Genomic DNA, 23,045 nt, shown 5'->3' with positions numbered 1-23,045 from the left:
TATGCAGGCATAGTGACACGTAGGGATCATGTGTAAGCTGGTAAATCGTACTAAAAATGTCTTGGAATATGGAATGGCATCATCCGAAACGGTCTCTATCTCTTTTGCACTATTTTGAATTCATCCTTTTGCATGCCTTCATTCTATTTAGTGTATATTTGTTAGGTGTGTGTTTTTATTTGAAATATGCCGATGATGTTAGTAGTGAAATTATTATTTATTTTTTTAAGTTTTTGATGTGGGATTTTATATTGTTTAATAATTAGTATAGTCTAAATTACATATTTGCGAGAAGATTGTAGCTCAAGTGATTAAGAATAATTATCTTTGTATTCAAGGTCTCCTGTTAGTTTCCTCCCTCCCGAATATCGATTGTATAATAAATTTTTTTTTTTAAAAGCTTACAGGCTATATATAGCGCTAAGTAACCTATAGTGAGGGATTCGTAATTAGTTAATCTTTTATCGAGTCATTCTTTGATTTGGCAAAGAGAATCAAAGAGAAAAGTATCTCTATTTGTTTAGGGAGTTAATTTGATTTGGCACCAGTTTCTCCTAATTGTGTCCATGTTTTAGGTCTTTGACATTCCCTTAGAAAAGATAAAAAAGATAAAAAGGAAAAGCCCTTTGCCTTTCCTCCTTGGTTGCGTATGGCTCTTATATTTAGGCTCATTCTTCATATCGATAGATTTTTGCTTGCTTTTGAAGAAAATAAAAGGTCTCTTCTTCAGTGAAACCGGATAAGACTAATGACTCAATGATATTCTTTTGACAGGTAGTGGAGCTAGTTGTGTCAAAATTACAATCAGACAAGTGATAAATTTGTAGGAAAACAGATAGGCGTACAAATAAATAGATAGGTTTGATAGTTGATCACGATCAACACTAATCCAACTGAAGACTAGAGACTAAACCAAATGTTACAAATAAAAATACTATTACTCACCTCACCTTTCCCGCCTTACTATAAACTGGATTTAATTAAATTAAACATTCATCTTTTTCTTTTCTTTTTTCTACATTTTCCAAAAGAATCATTGAAGTTGTCTAACTCGGCGGGTCATGCCTAGGCTAGGAATATATATTCATAGCCATGGAGGCCTGGACTGTACGTACTAGTTAATTATCTATCATGGCTCGAAGAGCTCGTAATACAGGAAAGGAATATGAAAAATAATCATTGATCCAATCCCTTGGATCTTCTTCAGTCAATCTCTTCTATTCTTGTCAACACTTGAATCATTTTTGGCCGCTTCTCCGGTGTCAAGTCTGTACAGTCTAGTGCAATCTTGGTGAGCTTCAGCATCTCATCATGGTCTTCCTTTGCTGCCAGTATCTCTACATCCAGAATATCTGTGGACCAGTCATTGTTCACCACCATTCTAACCCAATCAGAAAGATCATCCATCGTTTCATCATTTCCCGGTGAGATTTCACCTGGAATCCTGCCAGTAATGACCTCCAATAGGATTATACCAAAGCAATAGACATCGGATTTCTGTGACAACTTCTTCCCTTGAGCAAACTCGGGTGACTTGCCGATGGCTAGATCTTCATTGTACTTTCGAGAGGGCACAAGTGGTAAGAATCCGAAATCTGTAAGCTTCAAATGGTAGGTTTGGCTGTTTCGCTGGATGACTAGTACATTAGACGATTTCAGGTTGGCATGAGGGACCTTATGTGAAGGCAAGGATTGGTGAAGGAATGTGAGACCCTTTGCTATGTCTTTGATTATTGATAGTCTTGTTACCCAATCCAAAGGTACTCTTCCAACTCCTCTGTTCTCTAGCATCGGATCCATGCATGCACCCAAATTAATTAAGATATATTTGATACCAACGTACTTGAATTTATATATATTATTCTTGTGATTTTCATGCAATATTTTTAACTATTAATTATATTTGTATGTATATATAGAAGATAGCTAGCTTGCTAATTAATGGGAGAGAATATTACTTATTGAAACTGACCATGTAAAAGTTCAAACAAAGTGCCACTAGACTCAAACTTAGAGATGACCAGCTTCTCCTCCTTGGAATAGTAGAAAGAGAGAATCTGTACAAGGTTTTCATGCCTCATATTCCCTAGCAATTGCATCTGTTGGGTAAATTCCTTTTTGCTCAACTCATTCATGTTTTTAAGTCTCTTCACCACCACAACAGGACCCGATTCCAGTGTTACTTTGTATGTAGTGCCTAGTTTCCCCTTGCCCAACACTTGTGCAGATGCCCTTAGTAAATCATCCAGGTCAAAAGCTGCTGGCATTTCCTTGTCAAAAAAATCCAACTCAACCTTCTTTTCAGGATCCCCCAAGCTCTCCAAATGTGGCATTTTCGTTTGTGCCCACCCTGAAGTACCATCTCCTATTTGTATTTGGAGACAAACGAAAGCGGAAGAAGCGAAAGACACAAAATTTTAAATGCAGAGACTACGCCAACTTTAAAGTCACATGAATACTATATAAAAAGATGCAATTAATTATTGGGACATGATAGGATCAATGTTAATGCATACGTACCTGTCTGTTGTTCCTCCTTTGCTGCTTGTTTTCTATGCACCTTCCTGGAATAACATAAGGAAACAAATATGACGAGAAACAGAACCAGCGCTGCAGCAGCCACGATCAAAGCAAAACTCCATTCTTGGAGATTGTTCTTCTTCTTGGGTGGAATAATATTTGGGGAAAGGGGTGAAGGAGATGGCGCAATGACTACTGGAGGCGGAGGTGGACATGATGTTTCCAAAGGACTCCCACAAAGATTTGAGTTATGATCGTAGGAGCTTTTGGGGAACTTCTGTAACACAGCAGTTTGAGGAATCGGACCCTCAAGATGATTATAAGAAACATTAAATGCTCTCAAGGTGGGTTGGTCAAAAGGTGGAATGTGTCCATCTAAATAATTGCTCTGCAACTCTAGCACTCTGAGGTTAGGCAATTCAATATACTCCAAAGGAATTGAACCCCAGAAGCGGTTGTAGGACAAAACCACATATTCCAAGTAGACAAGGTTTGTGAGGTTTGGAACAGGGCCGGAGAGTGTGTTGTTTCTAAGGCTAAGTTTGCTCAAGAAAGTTATGTTATGTAGAAATGCACAAGGTGGAAGGGAACCTGCTAGCTGAATTCCTTGCAGGACAATGTGAACAACATGCCAATTTGAACAAGCAATACCAGCCCATCTGCTGCTGTTATTGATACATGGAGGACCAGTCCAATTCCCGTGCAAATCTGAGTTTGAGCTTAGAGAATCTCTCAGCTTCAATAGTGCTTCTCTTTCTTCTGGGTAGTATTCATCAATTTCGGAAGATACCGATGCAACGAAATTCATGGTTGATAATGGATTCAAAAAAATCAACATCATAACAACTAGTAGTACTAAAACGTATTTAGGCAAATTCATGATGATGGATGGATCATATATGGGATTAATGGCAAGAAGCAGCAGGTAAGACAGACATGGGTATTGGGGAAGGAAAGATTAAATTAAACTTGAATCTCTACTACTCTACTCTAGCCCTAGGCACGTCTCACAATATTTCTTAATTTATTAATTTTATGACAGTTTGACGAAGTGTGCAAGGGGGTTGCAAATATCCGCCTGAAACGTATTACAGATAGATTACAACAAAGAATCCGGCATATTTTTTAAACAAAGTGACAGCTTTTAGACTAGTTTAGTTTTTTAGCCCCCATTTTCTCAAGGATTAATTTGTAGGCACTGCCACTAGCAGGCAAGGCAGTATATTATTCAAGTTCAATTTCAATGAAAGGTATATTATTTGTGTATAGTTGAAATTCTCATTCTTGTTTTATATTAAACTTCGTGAGGAGCAAGGAATTATGTCAAAGGCCGTGGGAAGAAATGCAGTGTCGTTGCCCCAACACCAAGTTGTCAATATTCTAATTACAGCGCGGTTGTAGCCGGTAGGTTATCTTGTCGGTGGGTCCGTGTTTTTTGGACAATGTTGTCATACCATGATTATAGGGAATTCTTCAATAAATATTTATGTTAAAAGATTGATTATATATTTCTAATTTCGGTTGTTGAATTGTCTTCATTAGATATGTTAATAGATTTAATATGCAATCCAACGATTCATATTAGAAATATATAACTAATCTTTAATATAAAACACTTATTACAGAATCTCCCCCTATGATTAGGTAGTGAAATTAAACTTAGCAGCCCTCCGCCAAAAAAACCCCATCTTAGCCTGCCCACCAACAACTCATCCCAGCCAAGCTCATCAAATCAAAGAGGGTTTTCCCATTCCATTCTCCAACAGCCCGCAGTGTTCTTTTCTGTTTCGGAGCAGCCCGAAGCGTGAACCTAGGCATATTATTAAGCTTTAGGTTTTTCGGGTTCTTCTTCATTCTTCAACTATCCCTCTTTTGGCTCGCAGTAGGAAATATCAGTCGCTCCCACAGTCCCAAACTAGCCTGTTCAGAAGTTCCTTATTCAAGAAATTTGAGGCTTGTTTTGCTCCTGAAAGGTATTTCTTCTTTCAGATATGAGTTTCCCGGGTTTTCCACCTAAATGATTCTAGCTTGAACATGTACTATGAGTTTAGACTGTAATAAAATAGATTTGTTTGGAAGTTCTTTTTCCTTCGGTGCTGTGGATTTATGGCATCAATTTTGCCTTTTGGAAAACAAAATGTATACTTTTGTTTTTTGGTTTCATTCGTTCCTGATGATATAATGGTGAGTTTGAGAATTGTGGGTTTCTAGTCACAAGCTTATGCTTTGAGAAGCAAGAACTTGAAATAATGAAAAGTCATTTTTTTGTGTGGTTTTTTTTGACAACAACGGTAGGTTCAATTGCTTTGGTTACTGGTTTTCTCTGGGATAGTGATAGGTACCAGTACAGAGTAGTGCAAAATAGAGGAAAAGAAGCAAACAAAATAAGTAATTGACAAAGTTCTACATATCTTTCTCATTGATGCGGTAGCATTTTATACAAGAGTTTGTTAGGGTCAGCCTGTAGGCAGCCACGTAAGAAAAGGTAAACAACTAATCCATAAGGATAGAATGGCTAAAGTAGCCTTTGAGGAAAGCATAATGGCAACGGGTAGTGACTAGGCTGGTAGTTATCCGTCCATGAGGACCAGGGGTTCCATCAATTCCTACCCCCTTGAGAAGGAGCATGTACTCAGGCGACAAATGAGAGAAAGCGAGCCAGTATGTCATCTGCGACTTCCCAGGTGGCATCGGCCTGGGGTAGACCAACCCATTTGATAAGCCATTGAACAACTGGAGAATTGCTTTGTTTGATGAGACGACGGTCAAGGACTGATTCAGGCAGCCATGGCAATTCGTTGCTGGCAATGGTAGATGGAAGATTAGGGGAGGGAAGAATGTTCTTACCCAATTTGAGCTTTAAGAGGGAGACATGAAAGACAGGGTGAATTTTGGCGAAGGGTGGTAAGCGTAGGCGATACGCAGTTTTGCCAATGCGTGCTTCAACCTAATATGGGCCATAGTATTTGGGGGATAACTTGAAATTTTTTGGGGCAGCAACTGAGGTCTGTCGGTAAGGTTGAATGCACAAATAAACCCAATCACCAATATTGAATTCGGGCTCTATGCGGTGTTGATCAGCATAGAGCTTCATGCGGTTCTGAGCTTGGAGCATGTTGGTGCGAAGGGAAGCGAGGAGTTGGTCACGCTGCTATAAGGTTTGGTCCACTACTTGAACCAAGCTTGTGCCTTGACGGTATTGGGCGACGGTTGGAGGAGAAACACCGTAGAGAGCTTGGTAAGGGCTCATTTTGATGGCAGCTTGGAATGTGGTGTTGTACCACCACTCAACCCACGGGAGCCAATGAACCCAAGTGGAGAGTTTGTTGTCGATGAAACAGCGTAAGTAATGTTCCACCGTGCGATTAAGAACTTCAGTCTGACCATCATTCTGTGGATGATAGGAGGAGCTATGGCATAGTTGCATTCTTTGAGCCGTGAAGAAAGAGTCCCAAAAATTGGAAATGAACACGAGATCATGATCATTGACAATAGTTTTTGGCATGCCATGGAGCCGAAAATCTCCTTGATGAATGTGTCAGAAATTTTTGTAGCTGTAAAGGGATGAGTTAGAGGAACAAAATAGCCATATTTTATGAGTCAGTCAACAACGACTAATAAGGCATTCTTGCCAACAGACTTTGGGAGGCCCTTAACGAAATCAAGGGAAATGTCATGCCATACACTGTGAGGAATAGGAAGAGGTTGTAAGAGACCCGAGGATCTAATAGCTTCATAGTTGTTTCACTGGCAAACATCACAAGAGGCGACAAAGAGTTTAACATCTCGTTTAATTCCAGGCCATAAAAGCGAACAAGTAATACGTTTGTAAGTGCGTAGAAACTCAAAGTGGCTTGCCACAGGAGAAGAGTGAAACTCTGTGAGAATCTTGAGACACCAAGGTGATGTGCGTAGCACAAAGATACGATTCCGATACAACAAGAGTTGATTCTGAAAAGATAAGTCAGTGGGCACCTTGGTGTTGGTACTGATAGCATTTAGAATGGCAATCGTATCAGGATCGGAAGTATAGAGGGCTTGAATGTCCATAATGCTATCAAATGATAGAGCAGAGATCGCAAGAAGGGAAACATATTCGGACTGACGAGACAGAGCGTCAGCAGCTTTATTCAGACTCCCAACTCGATATTCAAAGGTGTAATTGTAGCCAAGCAACTTGGCAAGCCATTTGTGCTGTGCGGGTGTGGTAATACGTTGATCATGAAGGTGGCGCTAAGTTTGGTGGCTGATGATGATTTTGAAGTGGGAGTCAATGAGGTACGGCCGCTATTTCTCCACCGCAAAAAGGATGACCATCATTTCCTTTTCATATGTGGACAAGGATTGATTTCGAAAAGAGAGGGGCTTTCTGAGGTAAGCGATGGGGTGATGGTTTTGGGATAGTACAACACCAATGCCTATAGACCAGGGGTTCCATCAGATAGGGCTTTTGTCCTTTTTTTTTTGTTTTTTGTTTTGGTGGTTTTTTTTTTTTTTTTAACAACAACGGTAGGTTCAATTGCTTTGGTTTTGGTTTTATCTGGGATAGGGCTTTTGTTATTGACATAGAGATTATCTGGGACAGGCTCTGTATGGTATCTCTCCTTTCTGATTTGAATTTCTTACATTTACAATTATGTAAAACCACGACGCCATATAAAAACTTCGTGGTTTTATAGAACATGACGGATGTTATATAATCTTTGTAGTAGGATGCCTAATACACTGAATTGTGTTGGGTTGTCGGTTGCTTTTTAGATGGAGGAAAATAATTCGGGATTTAGCTAAAAGCTGGGAACTAGTAGAAAGTGATATTTTCATTGTACCATAAAACTTAATAAATGACGTGCGGAAAAAATCAGAAATTGATAATCAAGATTCTGACGGCACGCGGAGGGTTAAAGTTCTAGAGGCCCGCACCTTTTCAAAAAATTATATATCTCTCAAATACCCTGATGAGTAGGGGTGGGCATCAATCCGACTGAGCTGATGAAACCGGCCGAACCAAACCATAATTATCGATTTGGTTTGGTTTTGACCAAGAAAAAGTCAAATAGTTTTAAAACCAAACCGGACCGTACATAGTTTGGTTTTGAACTTTTATAAACCGACTTAAACCAAACCAGACCGTTTATGTATATAGTTATTTATTTATATTTTATTTTACATGTGTAATACTCTAATTAATTTATATATATATATATATATGAATATTTGAATTCAGCTATATTAGTTAGTGAAATATGAAGTTTTATGACATTTTGAGCTTTAGGATGGTTTCATACTCTAGAAAATGATTTATGTATGAAGCAAGTTGTGAATTTTTTGATTATAATTGGACTAACAATGTTGAAAAAATGCAAAACTAAAGAGAATTGGGCTTAGGCCCAAACCGGCCGAATCAAACCGAACCAATCCGTCTTAAATTGGTTTGGTTTGGTTCAGTTTCCTTTATAATTTTATCCAAACCGAACCAAACCAAACCGTCATATTATAATTGGTTCGACCGTAATTTTGAGGTGAAATTAATCTAATCCGAATCGTACCCATCCCCACTAATGAGGCAATTTTCTTCTTCCAGATGGAGGGTTAAAATTCTAACAACCTGCACATTTTCGAAAAACCATGTCTCTCTAAAACACTCTGATGAGGGAGGGAGAGAGAAAGTGCATGAAACTTGTTACATTAAAGTTTTACTCCTTACCGACCCCCAAAACAAAAACAAAACAAAAAGTTTTACTCCTTTGTCGCGAACGTTTGCGAAAAACGGGAAATAGCTCAAAATACCACCAATTTTATAATTTTATGTCAAAATACCACCCTTTCTCAAAAATTTTAAAACTACGACCTATAAATACATTTTTATTGTATATTGATTGCACCCATATCACATTTTCAGAAAACCTGAGGGGAACTACGGGTTTAGAATGACTTCGCCTCCGCCTCTTTTCTCGTTCGATCGTCTACGGCCTCCGCTTCCTCTCTCCTTCGTTCTTCTACGCCCCTGCCTCCGCCTCTGCTTTTTCAATTGTCTGCCTTCCTCCTCCTCCTCTGCTTTTTCGATTGTCTACCTTCCTCCTCCTCCTCCTACTTGGCTCTTCTCCTCAGCTATCAGCTATTTCATACCCAGAAGTGTTGGATCCTGAGCAAGCAGTGAAAGGGCTATCTGGTAATCTAATGACTAATACTATTAGTTGGATATGCTGTATGTTTTCTCTTCAAAATTCTAGATTTAGTAGGGTTGGCATACACTATCATGACCTGATATATTTTCAGTCTGTTTTAATTACTGGCTATTAGGGTGTGGTTTGAAACTTTGACTGATGGGGTGGGGGAGCTTGGACGGAGTTTTCTTATTTTTGTGAAATGGGTTTTGGAGGATTAGGGATTTTAGGGGAGTGTGTGAGTTCGCTGTTTTGGTGGAAGATATATGCAGAAGGGTTATGATGATGATGGGGGTGGGTTTTTGTGTTTTGTTAATTCTTTTGTTTGTCGGAAGAAGAATGAGATATTTCCCCAACTCTTATGAGTGAGTTGGGTTCAAAAGCAATTATTGTTGGTTTTATATTTTGATTTATTTGCAACTATCTTTATAGAATTTAATTTTTAATAGTAATATATGTATTCTTCATGAATGGTTTTGCTCTGTTCAGGTGCGTCTGTCTACATGGGTTTGTGCTTGAAGCATAATGCAAGTTTTGTTAATAAATTCTCTGTTTTATGCTGTGCAGGTGTGAATTGGAATAAAAAAAAAAAATTGTTGGGTTTTTGAGACTTGTGATGTTATTCATCAGTATTCATGCCTGGTTTCTTCTTGCAATAATTTTGTTGATTGTGAGCTTTTCCCTCTAGCGCTTGTTGCTGATACTGATTGTGAAGGTGAATTGGTTGTGCTTTATGATGTTTGAACCTCATTTCTGTTTCTTCTCTTTCATGCCAATAGGTTGTAGGAAACTCCGCTCTCAAACATAGGCAATGAACAATTGAGTTGACATGCTGCTGGGAGAATTGTTTGCAATGCAGAGAAGACTTGTCTCTTACTTTTGTGATGATGAACTGGGTGAGATTCTTTAAGAGTGATGTGTCATATTTGAATTTTTGAATATCATATTTTAGTTTTGTTTTTAAGTTTTGAACTTTGTTCTATTTCAGCATCCTATAGACCTGTGTTAACTTATATCTACATGTGATATGGATATAACTTATGCTTTCAAATTAATTTGACTTGTGTTATATCTTGTTTCGTACCTTTGTTTCGAAAATTTCTTTGTAAAGACCAAAAAGAATAGTGTGTTTTTTTTTTTGGGTGGTATTTTTGTTAATGATAATTATAGTATTGATTACTGGGTAGAGAATGAGCTACATTTTATGCTTCATGAAGTAAAATGGTTGAGCAACTCAAATTTGGTTTACACAACCAAGGCAAAAGGAAAATACTAATTTTGGAGCTTATATATAGTGGTTATATAAGTTGCAGTTTCCGTTACTTGTAAATCATGATTTCCTTAGCGTATTTAATTACATTGTGTTTCTCGTTTCGGGTAGAACAGTGTTTTCAATGATAGGATTTATTTGGAAAAAAGGAATTCTGGTAGTTATGCTGTGTTCTCTATTTTTGCATGAAAGTTGAAAGTAAGATGTCCCCTTTATATGTGTGACAGCTTCAGGATTATGGCCTTCGTCTACTGAAGGGAAATTGCTATTTGATCCTGTTATATCTTTTATGGGACAAACAAATGAGGGAAGTAGTGTTGATTCATCACAGAAAGCTGAGTCTTCAGAGCATCTGCCAAAGGTTGACAAATCATCAGGGGAATCTGAATCTCCACAAAAACTCTCTACTGTTGAGGCAAAGGAAGGGGTCAAAACAGAAACTTTACAACACTCTTCAACTGAACAGATGGCTGATAAGGAGGAAACTGAAGTTGTCAAGGAAGAAACAGATGATAAGCATGCTGCGACGGTGGAGGAAACAGAGACAGTGGTAGCAGAGCCTGAAAAATCTGAATCTGAATCATCTTCACTGCCAGTTGAGCCCTTTGAACCCACTGTTAAGAATGATGGCCCATCAGAATCTGTGGGTTCTCAAGATGACAACAAGATTTCAGTAGTGGGACCCTCAGTAAATCCAGAAACAATGCAGGGTAAGTCAAGAGCTGTTGAGGTAGATCAAGTTGAGGAGGGTCATACTGTTCTTCCGCGTGAGGCACATGATGTTGATGTGGATGAACAAAAGACACAAGTAGAGCAGAAGGATGGACATATGACTCAGGCTGGAGAGATTGTTGAAACAGTTGCTATGGTTGAAGCTGAGACTCCAACTGATAGCCAGCCTGGAGGTTTTCCTCTTTGCTAATTGAGAATCATGTGCAGTTATGATTTTAGATCTGTAGATAACCTGTTGTTGCTGATATTGCTACACGGGAGGAGAACAGAACAACTTGGAAAATGTGCAAGAAGGGAGAGCTAACTCATACAACGAAGAACAAATTGATGAAGTTAAGATCAAATTAGTAGAATTTGTGAGCTCTCCATTATTTATAATTATAGGTAGGAAGTATGTATGTAATAGAGCAAAGATTGGTTGACTATGTAATAACAATTGAATTGTCAAGTTTTATGAAAGAAATAATTTTTGCTTCTTGGGATAGTATTGTTAGGGTTCGGTGGCGATTTATTTTCCATGTCTAAATTGTAGTCTGTAATGGATGTGTGTGTATTGTATGTAGATTGACTTAATATTGATGTCCTATTGCATGTGTATTGTACTAATATTGCCTGTGTATTGTATACATATTGTATGCATATTGCCATCGTATTGCATGTATATTGTAATGCTATTGCTATTGTATTGCCATTATATTGCCCTAATATTGCCTCTCTAGTGTATGTATATTGACTACGGCTCATCAATGGGTTTACGGTTTGGGCCATATTGCATTCAAAAATAAGACGAGGAGGAGAAAGAAACAACATGCCTTTCAAAAACAGGCAGTCAGGTGCATCATAATTGCATCGTAAGACATTGTAAGAAATTATTTTAAAAAATAATAACAACTAAAAAATAATTTACAAAAAAAGGAAGGTATGAATAAAGAGACAAAGAGCGAATAAGGGGAGAAAGAGGCAGAACGAAGCTAGAGAGAGACAGAGAGAGAGCTGCGCTACAGAAAGAGAGCAAAGAGAGAGTTGCACTAGAGAGAGAGAGAGAGAGAGAGAGAGAGAGAGAGAGAGAGAGAGCCAAGAGAGAGATAGAGAGCTGCGATAGACAGATACCAAAGAGAGAGAGAGAGATGTGCCAGAGAGAGAGAGCCGAGTGAGCTAAGAGAGAACAAAATTTCTGAACATGTGAAAAATCAGCAATAAGTGGACAATAATTATATTTTTATAGGTGATATTGTAATACTATTGCTATCGTATTGTGGTTATATTGCTTCCATATTGCCTCTATAGTGTACATGTATTGGCCTAATATTGCTATTATATCGTATGTCAATGGCCATTTGGTCTAATAACAGAGTCTCCACTTCGTTGAAAAGTAATCCTGAATTCGAATCTCATGGACACGACAATTGTTATCCATCCTTATATTAGTATGAATTGATGTTGACCTTTGAAATGATAGTTGGAGTTGCACATCGATTCATATTCAAAAGGAAAGTAATTCTCTCCCTCAATGAATCTTCGTTCAAAAGAAGGCAGCTATCAAATATTGGGTACAAAAATGCAAGGTCCACAGTAAATTAATTGGACACAAACCACATATTACAAAACTAGGATGATTTTTGGCATGCTTGAAAAGACAAGGGCCAAATACAACAGAAAAGAAAATCCATTCAAGCTTCACACTAAACATGGCTCAAGCACTCGACCATGGTTTCAATCCAAAACCTACCCAACAAAGGCATACCACGTGTCCATCATAACATAATAGTGGCATTTACAAAGCATGAACTGCAATATGTTTCTTTTTCTCCTAAACAAAATTGTTACTAAAATGGAACAAAAGATCCCTAACATAGAGCAATACAAGCAAAGATAGTCAATTGTCATACACACAAAATTAGTCCTCATCCATCCCTGCATGCTGATCTCTCTCACTAGGGCCACCTGCTGGTTTTGCCATTATAATCTGCAAGATAGTCAAAGCACTGTCAACAACCTTTTTTTAATGAAGGTATTAAACATTAAATAGGCTGCAATCAGATGGATTCATCATTTCTCACAGATTTTTAGCTAGCCAGAAAACCCCCAACATATAGATTTTCTATTTACTATCCCTCCATCCAGACCATTGGTCAGATGCGGTAATGGTATTTTTCATAGTACCATCTGTCAAAGTATATATGACAGTTACTGACATCATGGATGCACACAAATGTTGTTTATCTAACTCTACTGCAACTAGAGTTGTCACAATCTTCCTCTTTCTCTTTCGATCCATGTCTACCTTGCCATTAACAATATTGGCAAGAACAAAATCATAATTTGTGACTTTCTTTTTTATACTCAAACATAAACTGATTATCAGAAATTGCAGAACATAGAATTATGGTGACAGAGAAGCACCACATACCTGTTGGGTTGTTGTTGCTGCTGCTTAGACCCACTTTCAGCAGCTCCCTTTTGGTTCAATAGCAAGTTTCAATTTCAACTCAACTCTTATGTCAAAATTGCTTGCTACAACCTGCAAGATAAGCATAATCAGCAGGATTAATACAAAGCATTGTTGGCCATGGCATTGAAAGTTCTAATACCAATGATGAGAACAGAGAGAAATTAAAAAAAACATTCTTTCTTATACTCAAACAAAAACTGATTATTAGATTATATGCAAATTTAATGTCAATTCTCCAGACCACTTAATGGCATAATTACTCGCTTGAAATAGGAGAGAGAAATACTAGATATGGAATCACCTACTCCGCCAATCAATCTAATTCTTGATCTTCATGAATCGGATCAATTCAAATACCCACGTCTTAATAAATACATAGGATGTACAGAAGACTAGCAATACTGATTTCAATGCCATGGCCTTTTTCTCTATTTCCTTAACAGAGTTAATATGGGTTAATATTACATGCACCCATACATCATCATATTGGATATCATGCTCTGTAACACCAGCTTGCATCATATTCAACACATTCCAATTTGTCCATACATCATTCATGACAAAAACACACTATTCTTTTTGGTCTTTACAAAGAAATTTTTGAAACAAAGGTACGAAACAAGATATAACACAAGTCAAATTAATTTGAAAGCATAAGTTATATCCATATCACATGTAGATATAAGTTAACACAGGTCTATAGGATGCTGAAATAGAACAAAGTTCAAAACTTAAAAACAAAACTAAAATATGATATTCAAAAATTCAAATATGACACATCACTCTTAAAGAATCTCACCCAGTTCATCATCACAAAAGTAAGAGACAAGTCTTCTCTGCATTGCAAACAATTCTCCCAGCAGCATGTCAACTCAATTGTTCATTGCCTATGTTTGAGAGCGGAGTTTCCTACAACCTATTGGCATGAAAGAGAAGAAACAGAAATGAGGTTCAAACATCATAAAGCACAACCAATTCACCTTCACAATCAGTATCAGCAACAAGCGCTAGAGGGAAAAGCTCACAATCAACAAAATTATTGCAAGAAGAAACCAGGCATGAATACTGATGAATAACATCACAAGTCTCAAAAACCCAGCAAATTTTTTTTATTTATTCCAATTCACACCTGCACAGCATAAAACAGAGAATTTATTAACAAAACTTGCATTATGCTTCAAGCACAAACCCATGTAGACAGACGCACCTGAACAGAGCAAAACCATTCATGAAGAATACATATATTACTATTAAAAATTAAATTCTATAAAGACAGTTGCAAATAAATCAAAATATAAAACCAACAATAATTGCTTTTGAACCCAACTCACTCATAAGAGTTGGAAAAATATCTCATTCTTCTTCCGACAAACAAAAGAATTAACAAAACACAAAAACCCACCCCCATCATCATCATAACCCTTCTGCATATATCTTCCACCACAACAGCGAACTCACACACTCCCCTAAAATCCCTAATCCTCCAAAACCCATTTCACAAAAATAAGAAAACTCCGTCCAAGCTCCCCCACCCCATCAGTCAAAGTTTCAAACCACACCCTAATAGCCAGTAATTAAAACAGACTGAAAATATATCAGGTCATGATAGTGTATGCCAACCCTACTAAATCTAGAATTTTGAAGAGAAAACATACAGCATATCCAACTAATAGTATTAGTCATTAGATTACCAGATAGCCCTTTCACTGCTTGCTCAGGATCCAACACTTCTGGGTATGAAATAGCTGATAGCTGAGGAGAAGAGCCAAGTAGGAGGAGGAGGAGGAAGGTAGACAATCGAAAAGCCAGAGGAGGAGGAGGAAGGCAGACAATCGAAAAAGCAGAGGCGGAGGCAGGGGCGTAGAAGAACGAAGGAGAGAGGAAGCGGAGGCCGTAGACGATCGAACGAGAAAAGAGGCGGAGGCGAAGTCATTCTAAACCCGTAGTTCCCCTCAGGTTTTCTAAAAATGTGATATGGGTGCAATCAATTTACAATAAAAATGTATTTATAGGTCATAGTTTTAAAAATTTTGAGAATGGGTGGTATTTTGACATAAAATTATAAAATTGGTGGTATTTTGAGCTATTTCCCGCGAAAAACCCTCTCCCTCAACTCTCTCGCATCTCCCAAACACCATCTCCCTCGCGCTATCCAGGTCACATCTCTCAACTCGTCTGATCTTTCTCTATCTCTCTGTCCTTCCTCTCTATGCTATCCTATGTGGGCTTGTGTCTCTCTCCACTCAAGTCCTCAACCCAATCTCATAATACGAAACGCTCTCCCTCGCTCCTTTGCTTTGTCCGCATTAAATAGTGTATTTTTAGAGCAAAATTCCCAATTCTTTGGGGTTTTTACTGTGAACTTATTACCGCAAACCTTCGCAACTCTAATTCCTGGCTTTCTGAGGCCAAAGTAACCAGATTTTTCAGGTATTGCTTTTTTTCTTTCCTGCACTATCTCTTCATTGTTAGGGTTCTGGTTTCGATTTCGACAGAAGGTGCTCGAATTCGTTTCTGGGATATTTACCATTTTCCTTTAAATTTTGATAGTAGGTTGGTTTTCACTTAAGATTTGATACCTAAGTCTGATTGTCAGCACATTTGTATTGGGTGTTCGCGGATTATGTGTCTTCCATTCATAAGTTCCCGACATAATATTCTCAATAATAATATATACCCCGTTTTCGAAAGTTTATTTTTTAATTTGTAGGGATTTTAGGTTCGTTTATTTGAAATGCGTGCAGTTAATTTAATTCTTCTTGTGCAGTGCAGTCCTTAGTTTAATTGTTTGTTTCAGATGTACAATTTGAGGGTGTTTGAGTCGCATTGTGGTCTCTGAGGGATTAAATCCTTAAAGTAAATGACGCAACCTGTTCTAAATTGCATGTCTGACATATATGTAATATGTTCTGTTTCAAAATTTTGAGATTTTATTTCTTTTACTCTCTTTTTTGTCTTTTAATGTTATTTTCCCCATGGTTGCTGACCAATAATTACTTTCTTATGTTCTCTTTCTGGTTCCTGCTTGCTTTCTCTAACTGTCTTAATAACTAAATTCTTGGAATTCTAGCTTTCTGTTTCCAGCTTTTGGAGGTTTGCTATTTGGGTATGACAGTGCTTCACTTGTAGTGGTTTGTTTTTTCTATTATTTTGATGCTCATTAATTTAATACGATCAAGTTGTTATATTTTGAATCTTACTCAATTTGCTCCTGTGGCATTTGCAAACTTGCAGTCTGTCTCCCAAAGTTCACCAAGCATTTATCAACAATCACAAATTACATTATTTTGATGCAGGTTAGCAGTTCCCTATTTAGAGCTTCTTTTGGTTCCCTCCTTGTCTACTCAACTGCTGATTTCCTTGGTGTGCATTTTGCTTTGCATATGTACTTTATCATGAGAGTTGGAGCTTGATCCAATTTTTGCATATGTACTTTATCACCGTTGTCTATTGCGATTTTTGTAGTAGTGTTAAAAACCACCCCGCCAGACAATCCTGGCTTCGCCCCTGGGTCCCATAACTAGAGCTGACCTTAGATAAACTTCCTAGGGGCATGTTGGGATTGGAGGTGTTAGGCCTAGGCCTCATGTGTTTGGCCTTTACATATGTTATATCATATGGATCTTTGGGAATATAATAGACCTTCATATACCTTTTATGTTTCTAGGGAATATTGCGTAAATTACGTTTGCCTTCCAAAATGCTTTAACTTACAAACTCTGTATGTTCCAGTCGGTCAAGAGTTATATAGCTTAAACTATTGATGATTGTTTGAATTGGTATTATTGGTTATAAATTCAATACTTTAGAATGAATATCTCCTCACACACCCCCAACACCTAAATATTGTAATAGAAGAAGATTATTTTTAGTGTTGTCATGTATTTTGTTTCCTTTAGACGGGTATTATTCATTCTGAATCTCTCTCTCTCTCTCTCTCTCTCTCTCTCTCTCTCTCTCTCTCTCTCTCTCTCTCTCGCAGAAAAGTTTGTTCATTAACAGTACTGCAGAGAAGATTCAGAATTGAAATATGTCCAGTGGCCCTGGTCTTGAGTCACTTGTTGATCGTATGGAAAATCTCGACTATCCATTATTACTTCCATCAAATATCAATGTTGTTGATTACTATGCATGAATATAGTTTTTGTATCCTATACCCAAAGTTTTAGGGAGATTCACTATTATACCCAATATAGGAGCCCAAATTATTAAAAAAAACCCTATATGAAATGAATTTTGGAAACACAACCAAAGTCCATTTACAACATAACAAAAAGGCCTTTAACGTCTTTTGAATCACAAAACTGTCATTGATTTATTAAAACAAACCCAACCCCAAAACCTCATAAAAAAGCCCAAAACACTCAATAGGGCATTAAAGTAATTTAATAATCAAAATTAAATTCAATAGGGCCAGCTGTCATTTTTTGGGTTTTTTTTGGGTTTGTTTATAGAAATTAAATTATGTAGGGTTTTTTATAGTTTTAGTGCTAGGAATGGGTATATGACTAAATATCTCAAATTGTTACCCCATTTAAGGCAGGGCATAAGCCTAGAGGCATTATGCTGTGAGCATTTCAGATCTCTCTCTCTAACTGTTTATAGCATTTCTATGTGCAGAAACAATTTCAGTTATCACAAATGATGGACGGAATATTGTGGTATATTATACACTAATACTCTAATGCACCTTTTACTTCTTATTGATCGAATTAGTTTTACTGACAATTTTTTTTTTTTTTTTTTTTGGTTTCTAATTCAGGGAGTCTTGAAAGGCTTTGACCAAGCTACGAATATCATTCTCGATGAATCTCATGAACGTGTTTTCTCTACAAAGGTTTGCATCTTGACTGTAACATTTGTTATTTTCCTCAGGACATTCAGTATCTTAAGTTTTAATTGGTGCAACTGTGTTTCCTCTCTACTGCCTGACACCCTGCTCATGGGGGTATTGTTGCCAAAGTACTATATACAAAACATATACTCGTTTTATTGTCCCACTGACACTGGTAACTTCTTGTTATTTCTGACTGGCAGGAGGGTGTTCAGCAACTCGTGTTGGGATTGTATATAATCAGAGGTGACAACATGTAAGTGTCAAGACTTTATTCTATTTACATTAGTTTCCCATTGGTTGCGGAAAGTGAATTGGATTGAATTAGACTTTGTACTTCCTATAAATATGTATCCTCCAATTGTTGCAGAAGCATTGTTGGGGAACTAGATGCAGATCTTGATTCTACTGTTGACTGGTCGAATATGAAAGCCTATCCCCTCAAGCCTGTCATCCACTGATTCAGCATGAAAGCCATGGAGCGGTTGTGGACTCGATAGGTTGTGACCTACCAAATAAATGTCATAGCATATGAGTGATTCAATGAAGCAGAATAGGTATACAATTATGGAAATCCGGGTTTGCTATATCCATGCATAATAGGTTTCAAAAGGTGTTTCCCAGTATCATTTTCTTAACCACTGATTCAATGAAGCAGAATTATCATCATGAATCTATCTATTTGCAACTTTTGGATTCCTTCGATCCCCACTATTTATATTTTTTTTAAACGATGTTTCTATTTTCCATTCAATGTTTCTATTTTTAGTGAATGGGTTCTGTCTTCAGAAAGTGAATGAATGATTTTTTTTTTTTTTTTTTTGCTACTAAAGATATAGTCTTGATTATCCCTTCAAAGTTGACCGGTTCTGAAATTGTATGTATTAAAAAAATCTTCATTCATTTTGTTCTTGAAGAAACCACGTTCATTATGAACTCTGAAATTCGAATTCTAAATAACTGGACAGGACTAAACTCGCTTTATGCTTGAAGGAGGTTGAGGTTCCACCGCAAAATCAATTGGCAAATTGGCAATGGGGAGTAGCCCAACACCTTATGCCCTTGTAAGGTTTTCTAGCTTTCTAATGTGGGATATTTTTACCTATACATTCTCACAATGATAAGCCAATGCACTAATTAATGGACTTGTATACTGCACTAATTAAAGGACTTGTTTAGTGGAGGCGGAATTTTCACTACATATTTAACCATATATGATGTATGCAACTACGTAGTTGTTGAAAATCATAGGACTCTATTGCTCCACCACTAAACACAGTTAAACAGTCCATCGCTCCCTTCTTTTGGATGCTAGACAAAGATAGCTAACAAAAAAAGGAGCACAAAATTAGATAGCTAACGAGCTAAACTTGAGAAGGAGAAGCGAAACTGCAAAACCTTCATATTTTCCGTGCATACCATTTCGTGACAGCTAGCTAACCATTAAGACTGATCCTCCACAACTAAACAAACTTAGGAGCAATTACCGAATGTTAAATCTGGCTATAAATATCTCTCCCTCCATTCTCCTCCTTTTATATCTGTAAGTTTGAAACACATATAATGGCTTGTCATCAATGTCCCAATGCCAGTATCTGGTGCTTTGTTTTGGGCCTTTTCATCGCCATTGCCAGCTTCATTCCAAACCCGAGTTTCGCTACGAAAACCAAAGTTGATGGCTTGAAATTGAACGTGATCGATGGTTGCTGGAGATGGAACTCTGATTGGAGAAGGAACCGCCAGGAACTTGCGTTATGCTCGGTGGGATTTTCTGGGAAGATGAGCAACAACATAGGAAGAGATATCGTATACTATCAAGTCACGGACCCAAGTGACTGTAAACACGAATTTCCTGCGACAAACGAGACAAGAACACGTGTACAAAATAATTTTGTATTAATGAAATTTAGGGTTACAATCTCTGTATTGAATCCTCTGATTCGATCTCCAAAGTGTTTAAAGAAAATTTGTGTTTGATACAAGGGTCGTAGAGACTTGATCTTGATCAAACAGGTAGCACGAAGCTTGTTTGGTGTTTGGGATTTTTCTATGGTGAAGGAACCGGCACGTATTGGTTGTGCTTGGTGGCTCTTCCAAAGTAGGGCGAAGAATGCAGAGAGTTTTCTGTTTCTTCTGAGTGCTAGGTTTTTCTCCAGACCCCTTCTTTCGTCTTGAAGCCTCCTATTTATAGGCTTTTGTCGGCTGCTTGACCTAAATAACTTTTCCTATTTAAAACCTTGATTTGTGGGATTCTGATTTGATTTAAATCAATTCCCATAATCTGACAATTTAACCAGATTATCTTTAATTGATTAACCTGATTAATATTTGATTTAAATCAAAGTCAATCACAGAAGATTCTTTCCTTTAATTTTGTCTTCATCTTGAACCGTTTGATGCACTCCGTCGGATGTCGCCATTTGTCATTTTTGACAACTAATCCGCTTTTGATGAGTCACACGCCACGTGAGCGAATTACGGAGCCCACGATTTAATCCACCGAACCCCTAATTATTTTCTTGTCAATGGAATTTATTGCCCCAAAATTTCTTTGTCTACAAATTGCCCCCACTTCATGATGCATTGTAGACATGTGCCTTTTCACATGTAGGGAGGTGCAGCTTGTTTTTTTTTTTATTTTTTTTTTTTTTTTTTTTTTTTTTTTTTTGGTAGATATCATTGAGAATATCTAACCTATTTCCAACGTTGGTTTCCCCTTTTTTTTTTTTTTGGTGATATTATTAAGCTTAATAATATCCAATATTGGTAAGATCTTGGGAAGCAAGATACAAAATCCCATACTTTTCTAAACTAGGAATGGGAAACCCTACTAGGAGCTTTGATGGTCTTTGGTTTCTTTAAATTGCACTATGTTCATGAATATTGAGATCAACCAAATAGAACAGCAGAAAAACTCCTCTTGTTGGCAAGAAGGTCTACGACTTTGAAGTTTGCATCATCCGAATTCTCAACAACCAAAGTGGTGAGAGTTGCTTGTTGGTAGGCTTGAACCCATTCTTTGTTTCATCATGTTCTTGTCAATTTTTTTTATTATTTTTCTTCTTTCTTCTAGCCACAAGAACCTACCCTTGGCATGTTATTCTTTCTTTGTGCCGGCGTCTTCTTCTCCTTCTTCATCTATTTTTTTTTTTTTTTATCTTCTATTTTGGGTGCACTCCCACCATGCAACATCAAACTCAATATTGGCATACTATTGCTGTGCTTGCGTCGTCCTCTTTTTTTTTTTTAGGTGCTTCAAAAGAAAGTGAAGAACGTAGACGTCCTATACCGCTTGGGTTTGATCCATCTCTCCGACTTGGTGATAACCCGCTCAAGCGCTTAGGCTTTACGTAAGTGGAGGATGAGTGAAGAACGTAGACGTCCTATACCGCTTGGGTTTGATCCATCTCTCCGACTTGGTGATAACCCGCTCAAGCGCTTAGGCTTTACGTAAGTGGAGGATGAGTGAAGAACGTAGACGTCCTATACCGCTTGGGTTTGATCCATCTCTCCGACTTGGTGATAACCCGTTCAAGAGCTTAGGCTTTACGTAAATGGAGGACGAGTGAAGAACGTAGACGTCCTATACCGCTTGGGTTTGATCCATCTCTCCGACTTGGTGATAACCCGTTCAAGCGCTTAGGCTTTACGTAAGTGGAGGACGAGTGAAGAACGTAGACGTCCTATACCGCTTGGGTTTGATCCATCTCTCCGACTTGGTGATAACCCGCTCAAGCGCTTAGGCTTTACGTAAATGGAGGACGAGTAAAGAACGTAGATGTCCTATACCGCTTGGGTTTGATCCATCTCTCTGACTTGGTGATAACCCGCTCAAGCGCTTAGGCTTTACGTATTGGAGGACGCCCAACTTGATCGAGCACAGATACTTTCCCAAAGAGACCTTTTTTTTTTTTTTTTTAGTTTGCAGTTTTGGCTCATGCAAGCGAGTGAGCATTTGGTGCCTTGTGCATTTTTGGCTCTTGCAGGCGAATGAACACTTGGTGCATCGTGCAGTTTCAGCTCGTGCAGGCAAATGAGCATTTGGTGCCTTGTGCAGTTTAGGCTCGTGCAGGCGAACGAAGGAGCATTTGGTGCTTTGTGCAGTTTAGGCTCGTGCAGGCGAACGAAGGAGCATTTGGTGCTTTGTGCAGTTTAGGCTCGTGCAGGCGAAGGACCGTTTGGTGCCTTGTGCATTTTTGACTCGTGCAGGCAAATGAGCAATTAGTGCCTTGTGCAGTTTAGGCTCTTGCAGGCAAAGGAGCATTTTTGTGCCTTATGCAGTTTTGGCTCGTGCAGGCGAATGAGCATTTGGTGCCTTGTGCAGTTTTGGCTCGTGCAGGCGAAGGAGCGTTTGGTGCCTTGTGCAGTTTTGGCTCGTGCAGGCAAAGGAGCGTTTGGTGCCTTATGCAATTTTGGCTCGTGCTGGCGAAGGAGCGTTTGGTGCCTTGTGCAGTTTTGGCTCGTGCAGGCGAAGGAGCGTTTGGTACCTTATGCAGTTTTTGGCTCGTGCTGGCGAAGGAGCGTTTGGTGCCTTGTGCAGTTTTGGCTCGTGCAGGCGAAGGAGCGTTTGGTGCCTTGTGCAGTTTTGGCTCGTGCAGGCAAAGGAGCGTTTGGTGCCTTGTGCAGTTTTGGCTCGTGCAGGCGAAGGAGCGTTTAGTGCCTTATGCAGTTTTGGCTCGTGCAGGCGAAGGAGCGTTTGGTGCCTTGTGCAGTTTTGGCTCGTGCAGGCAAAGGAGCGTTTGGTGCCTTGTGCAGTTTTGGCTCGTGCAGGCGAAGGGAGCGTTTAGTGCCTTATGCAGTTTTGGCTCGTGCAGGCGAAGGAGCGTTTGGTGCCTTGTGCAGTTTTGGCTCGTGCAGGCGAAGGAGCGTTTGGTGCCTTGTGCAGTTTTGGCTCGTGCAGGCAAAGGAGCGTTTTGGTGCCTTGTGCAGTTTTGGCTCGTGCAGGCGAAGGAGCGTTTAGTGCCTTATGCAGTTTTGGCTCGTGCAGGCGAAGGAGCGTTTGGTCGAATTCGTGTTAAGCGAAGTGAGAAGTATCCTCCTTATGTTTTTTACCTCGGGAGGTGCTCGACGCAT

General features: G+C 38.5%; 3 protein-coding genes and 1 long non-coding RNA gene across 15 annotated transcripts; 2 read left to right on the top strand and 2 right to left on the bottom strand.

Annotated features, from left to right (window-relative positions):
- LOC18776622 (probable leucine-rich repeat receptor-like protein kinase At1g68400) lies at nucleotides 243–3,934 on the bottom strand. Its single transcript, XM_020563800.1, has 3 exons — nucleotides 2,521–3,934; nucleotides 1,973–2,362; nucleotides 243–1,784 (listed from the first exon to the last, which is right to left on the bottom strand). Exons 1-3 carry the CDS (start codon nucleotides 3,398–3,400, stop codon nucleotides 1,204–1,206), a joined length of 1,851 nt encoding a protein of 616 aa, XP_020419389.1. The 5' UTR covers nucleotides 3,401–3,934; the 3' UTR covers nucleotides 243–1,203.
- LOC109949150 (golgin candidate 5-like) lies at nucleotides 1,681–11,168 on the top strand. 5 transcript variants are annotated; one of them, XM_020563795.1, is made up of 4 exons: nucleotides 1,685–1,760; nucleotides 9,252–9,354; nucleotides 9,464–9,580; nucleotides 10,182–11,163. In XM_020563795.1, exons 3-4 carry the CDS (start codon nucleotides 9,514–9,516, stop codon nucleotides 10,874–10,876), a joined length of 762 nt encoding a protein of 253 aa, XP_020419384.1. In that variant the 5' UTR covers nucleotides 1,685–1,760; nucleotides 9,252–9,354; nucleotides 9,464–9,513; the 3' UTR covers nucleotides 10,877–11,163. The 5 variants fall into 5 exon arrangements, with proteins under 5 accessions (XP_020419387.1, XP_020419384.1, XP_020419388.1 ...); XM_020563796.1 differs by lacking the exon at nucleotides 1,685–1,760 and adding an exon at nucleotides 7,822–8,689 and having other exon boundaries at nucleotides 10,182–11,168; XM_020563798.1 differs by lacking the exon at nucleotides 9,252–9,354 and having other exon boundaries at nucleotides 1,681–1,760.
- On the bottom strand, nucleotides 12,238–15,123 carry LOC109949260. 2 transcript variants are annotated; one of them, XR_002271825.1, is made up of 6 exons: nucleotides 14,830–15,123; nucleotides 14,164–14,267; nucleotides 13,938–14,054; nucleotides 13,097–13,207; nucleotides 12,747–12,966; nucleotides 12,238–12,652 (listed from the first exon to the last, which is right to left on the bottom strand). It is a non-coding gene; the product is annotated as an uncharacterized LOC109949260 (long non-coding RNA). The 2 variants fall into 2 exon arrangements; XR_002271826.1 differs by lacking the exon at nucleotides 14,164–14,267 and having other exon boundaries at nucleotides 14,830–15,122.
- Nucleotides 15,223–19,286, top strand: LOC18775742 (sm-like protein LSM8). 7 transcript variants are annotated; one of them, XR_002271824.1, is made up of 9 exons: nucleotides 15,224–15,568; nucleotides 16,209–16,244; nucleotides 16,373–16,434; nucleotides 17,121–17,205; nucleotides 17,759–17,799; nucleotides 17,901–17,975; nucleotides 18,176–18,228; nucleotides 18,343–18,529; nucleotides 18,941–19,286. XR_002271824.1 is itself a non-coding variant. In XM_020564428.1 (9 exons), the coding sequence occupies exons 5-9, from the start codon at nucleotides 17,169–17,171 to the stop codon at nucleotides 18,431–18,433; spliced, it is 297 nt and encodes a 98-aa protein (XP_020420017.1). In that variant the 5' UTR covers nucleotides 15,224–15,568; nucleotides 15,936–15,994; nucleotides 16,209–16,244; nucleotides 16,373–16,434; nucleotides 17,121–17,168; the 3' UTR covers nucleotides 18,434–18,756. The 7 variants fall into 7 exon arrangements, 6 of the variants coding, with proteins under 6 accessions (XP_020420018.1, XP_020420019.1, XP_020420017.1 ...); XM_020564428.1 differs by lacking the exon at nucleotides 18,941–19,286 and adding an exon at nucleotides 15,936–15,994 and having other exon boundaries at nucleotides 18,343–18,756; XM_020564425.1 differs by lacking the exon at nucleotides 18,941–19,286 and having other exon boundaries at nucleotides 18,343–18,756.

The sequence above is a fragment of the Prunus persica genome, chromosome G5 (genome assembly GCF_000346465.2).
Source record: "Prunus persica cultivar Lovell chromosome G5, Prunus_persica_NCBIv2, whole genome shotgun sequence".
Lineage (NCBI taxonomy): Eukaryota > Viridiplantae > Streptophyta > Magnoliopsida > Rosales > Rosaceae > Prunus > Prunus persica.
The sequence above is the reverse complement of the archived record's forward strand: the minus strand, read 5'-3'. Positions and strand labels throughout refer to the sequence as shown.

What these genes read in the sequence shown, in the direction of transcription:
- LOC18775742 (XM_020564430.1), top strand. Translation starts at nt 17,169, where the DNA reads ATGTCCAGTGGCCCTGGTCTTGAGTCACTTGTTGATC. An exon ending in TCTTGAGTCACTTGTTGATC is followed by an intron (nt 17,206 to 17,758) that starts GTATGGAAAATC and finishes TTCTATGTGCAG; the next exon opens with AAACAATTTCAGTTATCACA. An exon ending in ATGATGGACGGAATATTGTG is followed by an intron (nt 17,800 to 17,900) that starts GTATATTATACA and finishes TTTCTAATTCAG; the next exon opens with GGAGTCTTGAAAGGCTTTGA.
- LOC109949150 (XM_020563799.1), top strand. Translation starts at nt 9,514, where the DNA reads ATGCTGCTGGGAGAATTGTTTGCAATGCAGAGAAGACTTGTCTCTTAC. An exon ending in CTTTTGTGATGATGAACTGG is followed by an intron (nt 9,581 to 10,181) that starts GTGAGATTCTTT and finishes TATGTGTGACAG; the next exon opens with CTTCAGGATTATGGCCTTCG.
- LOC18776622 (XM_020563800.1), bottom strand. Translation starts at nt 3,400, where the DNA reads ATGAATTTGCCTAAATACGTTTTAGTACTACTAGTTGTTATGATGTTG. An exon ending in AAAGGAGGAACAACAGACAG is followed by an intron (nt 2,363 to 2,520) that starts GTACGTATGCAT and finishes TACAAATAGGAG; the next exon opens with ATGGTACTTCAGGGTGGGCA. An exon ending in TTTGTTTGAACTTTTACATG is followed by an intron (nt 1,785 to 1,972) that starts GTCAGTTTCAAT and finishes ATCCGATGCTAG; the next exon opens with AGAACAGAGGAGTTGGAAGA.